The 3,841-nt window shown below is 36.7% G+C and overlaps 1 protein-coding gene across 5 annotated transcripts in view; it reads left to right on the forward strand.

Moving 5' to 3' along the window:
* The window catches only part of LOC112070316 (mitogen-activated protein kinase kinase kinase 4), a 70,624-nt gene extending 67,007 nt beyond the window's left edge, over positions 1-3,617 (forward strand). For all 5 annotated transcript variants that reach the window (XM_024137730.2, XM_024137732.2, XM_024137731.2 and 2 more), the window contains 2 exons: positions 2,767-2,946; positions 3,092-3,617. In XM_024137730.2, the coding sequence (XP_023993498.1) occupies positions 2,767-2,946; positions 3,092-3,112 (201 nt within the window). In that variant the 3' untranslated portion in view covers positions 3,113-3,617. The remainder of the gene's footprint in view (positions 1-2,766; positions 2,947-3,091) is intronic.
* The last annotated feature ends 224 nt before the right edge of the window (positions 3,618-3,841 follow it).

Consider the following 3,841-nt stretch of genomic DNA (forward strand, 5'->3'; position numbering starts at 1 on the left):
CTACTACTACTACTATTCACTACTTAGTATTCACTACTATTTTTCATTACTACTTTACTAATTATTATTCACTACCACTACTACTATTATTCACTACTACTCGTTCGCTACTACTATTATTCACTACTTTCAACACCTACGACTACTACTCACTATTATTCACTACTACTTATTATTTACTACTATTATTCACCACCTACGACTTATATTCTACTAGTTGTTATTCACTACTTTCACCACCTACGACTACTATTCACTACTACTACCACCTAACACTAGCTACTTATTATTCACTACTACTAATACTACTATTATTCACTACTTTCACCATATACGACTACTATTCACTACTACCACCACCTAACACTAGCTACTTATTACTCACTACTACTCATTCACCACTACTACTACTACTAACAACTTTCACCACCTACGACTACTACTATTCACCACCTACTACTTATTATTCACTACTACTATTATTAATTATTCACTACTACTATTATTCACCACCGACTTATTTTCTACTAGTTATTATTCACTACTTTCACCACCTACGACTACTATTCACTACTACTACCACTGTCAGGATTCACCTAGCGGTCATGATTTGGGGCTGTACAAATGTTTGATGTATTAGACTAATTGATTATGCGTATGTTATATTAATAGAAGGGGTGGGGTTATAAGACCCTTCCCTCACAATTATAGGGTCCTAGACTATAGATTAAATATATATATATATATATATATAGTTTTAGAATTGTTCCACGGTTGTTTTCTTTCTCTCTCTGTCTCTTTCTCTCTCTGTCTGTGTGTGACTGAGACAGAACTCTGCAGGGGAGTGTGGGAGATAAGAGACTAGTTAGACATTCCACAATAAATCAGCTTTGGGGAGCGGACGTTTACTGCTAAGTTTAAGATACCACTAAAAGACATTGTTTATATAGGGTTTTGGACTCAGGAGTAAAAAGGTAATGACATAGTCAGTGACATCACTAAGGCGGGACTTCGGTTTAATAAAACAACTTGAGACCTTTTGTTTGAGGCAGAACTTACTCAGAAACATGCGTGCTATGTTCCTGTTTGTCAACTTCTGTCTGCAATTGCATTAATAAAGGTTTTAGAATGATTTAATTAAAGATATTGTCATAATGCTAATTTCACCAATGAACCAATGATTGACAAAGAGGGACGTGAGGAACGAACCCAAACACCACCTAACATTAGCTACTTATTATTCACTACTTACGACTACTACTATTATTATTCACTATTACTATTCACTTACTATTATTCACTACTTTCACCTACAACCTAACACTAGCTACTTATTATTCACTACTACTACTACTTTCACCACATACTACTATTCACTACTACTTATTATTCACTACTACTACTAATTATTTATTACTTTTCACTTATTCACTACTATTATTCACCACCTACGACTTATTTTCTACTAGTTATTATTCACTACTTTCACCACCTACGACTACAAATATTATTCGGCTTACTACTAACACCTAACACTAGCTACTACTCCTATTATTCACTATTATTCACCATCTAGACTACTACTATTATTATCACCTACTATATTAGTATCACTACTACTATTATTCACTACGCTTCACCTACCACCTACCACACTAGATACTTATTATTCACATACTACTACTACTCTTCACCACATACTACTATTCACTACTACTACTAATTATTTATTACTTTTCACTATTATTCACTACTATTATTCACCACCTACGACTTATTTTCTACTAGTTATTATTCACTACTTTCACCACCTACGACTACAAATATTATCGCTCTACTACACTAACACTAGCTACTACTACCTATTATTCACTATTATTCACCACCTATGACTACTACTTATATTATTCACTACTACTATTATTCACCACCTACGACTTATTTTCTACTTTCACCACCTACGACTACTAGTATTATTCACTATTATTATTCCCTACTACTACCACCTAACACTAGCTTACTACTACTATTCATTATTATTCACTTACTCCTATTATCACACCACCTACGAATTATTTTCTACTAGTTATTATTCACTACTTTCACCACCTATGACTATTCACTACTACTACTACTACTACTGTTCATTATTCACTACTTTCACCACCTATGACTACTACTATTCACTACTAGAATTATTCGCTACTATTATTATTATTCACTACTTTCACCACCTACGACTACTACTATTATTCGCTGCTACTATTATTCACTTATTCACTACTACTACCACCTAACACTAGCGATTACTACTATTCACTACTAGTATAGTTCAATAATTCACTACTACTATTCACAATTACTATTATTATTCACTTTTTCACTACTACTAATACTATTACTACTATTAACATTCACTATGTTACTACAATAACATTATTCACTTATTTACTACTGCTATTATTATTATTCACTACTGTGAATGCTTCAGAGTAGTAGAATTAGTTTGTACTATGTATTCAAGGTTGTTTAAATTTTTTGCCTGATTTGAGTCTACTCCCTCGCCAATCCTCTCTCTCTCCGTGTCCCTCTCCAACCCTCAATGTCTGTTTTGTTTSTAGGCTATATTGATTGAGGAAGTGTTGTAATCAAATGTAATCTAAACACGGTTCACGTCTGAAGTTAAGCAGGTTGAAGAGTGTTTAGAAAGGTCTCCAGACTGATCGTTGTGTCCTTTCTGTCCTTCTCCCCTMTCCCACCATGCAGAGGCCATGGCACGAGTATGAGCACAACTTCCAGATCATGTACAAGGTGGGTATGGGCCACAAGCCCCCCATCCCAGAGAAGCTGTCCACTGAGGGGAAGGATTTCCTGGGTCACTGTCTAGAGAGCGAGCCCAAACGACGCTGGACCGCCAGTACCCTGCTAGACCACCCYTTCGTCAAGGTCAAACACTTTTTCTATTTTGAAAAATGCATACAGTTCACTGCAAGGGTAGACTTTATGCTGGCAGTCACATTGTGGTCTAACTAGATTCAATGTGAAGATCACAAGTCTAATCGAGAGATCCTCTCCTGTCTTTCAATCCCAGGTTTGCACGGATGAAGAGTGAGGGGGAACTGACACCGCTGCTCCCACGTTTACAAACTATAGCACTACTGTTCATGTTGGCCAGAGACCGAAAGATGAGGGTCTTGTGAACACAGGAAATTATGACTGCAGGCATATGGCGCTAAACTGAGGAACTTTATTAAGACATAATTTCCGATGGACGACTAAACTGGATCACTTGGATCGTGTTCCTTACAAACCAAGCGGAAGAAAACTGACTGCAACAGGGAGAGACACTATCTGTTGAAAAACGTTTTRCTACAGTGTGCCCTAATGAACATGACCCTGTAGTAGAAGTCTTGTGTCCTGGGGAGGGCAATGTATTGTACATACTGTAATAATAGGATTGGATCGATCCTTGTATAAACAATATTGTAAAGCTTAGGTAATAAGTATAGCCACATCTTGTTCTCTCATTGGTGAAGATGAGATGGAACAAGGCAAATGAGGAAGATATTGAAAAACAAAAGCTATGGCACTTTAAATAAAGCAGTTTTTTCCTTTCAGTGAGTGTACTAGGGACAGTTGAGATCTAAGTTCACTGCAGACATTTGGGCCTCGTTCAGTAGGCAAACGTTGTGGAACATTGCAGCTAGAAATGTCAAAAGGCATGTTTGTTTTACATAACATATCTATCTGAATGTTCCACAATGTTGTGCCCTTCTGAACGTGCCCCAGGTTTAGTCGAGGCAGCAGTCTTGCCTTCAGTCGTTTGATGAGGTGAGTGTCA

Source organism: Salvelinus sp. IW2-2015, unplaced genomic scaffold (genome assembly GCF_002910315.2).
Source record: "Salvelinus sp. IW2-2015 unplaced genomic scaffold, ASM291031v2 Un_scaffold1287, whole genome shotgun sequence".
Lineage (NCBI taxonomy): Eukaryota > Metazoa > Chordata > Actinopteri > Salmoniformes > Salmonidae > Salvelinus > Salvelinus sp. IW2-2015.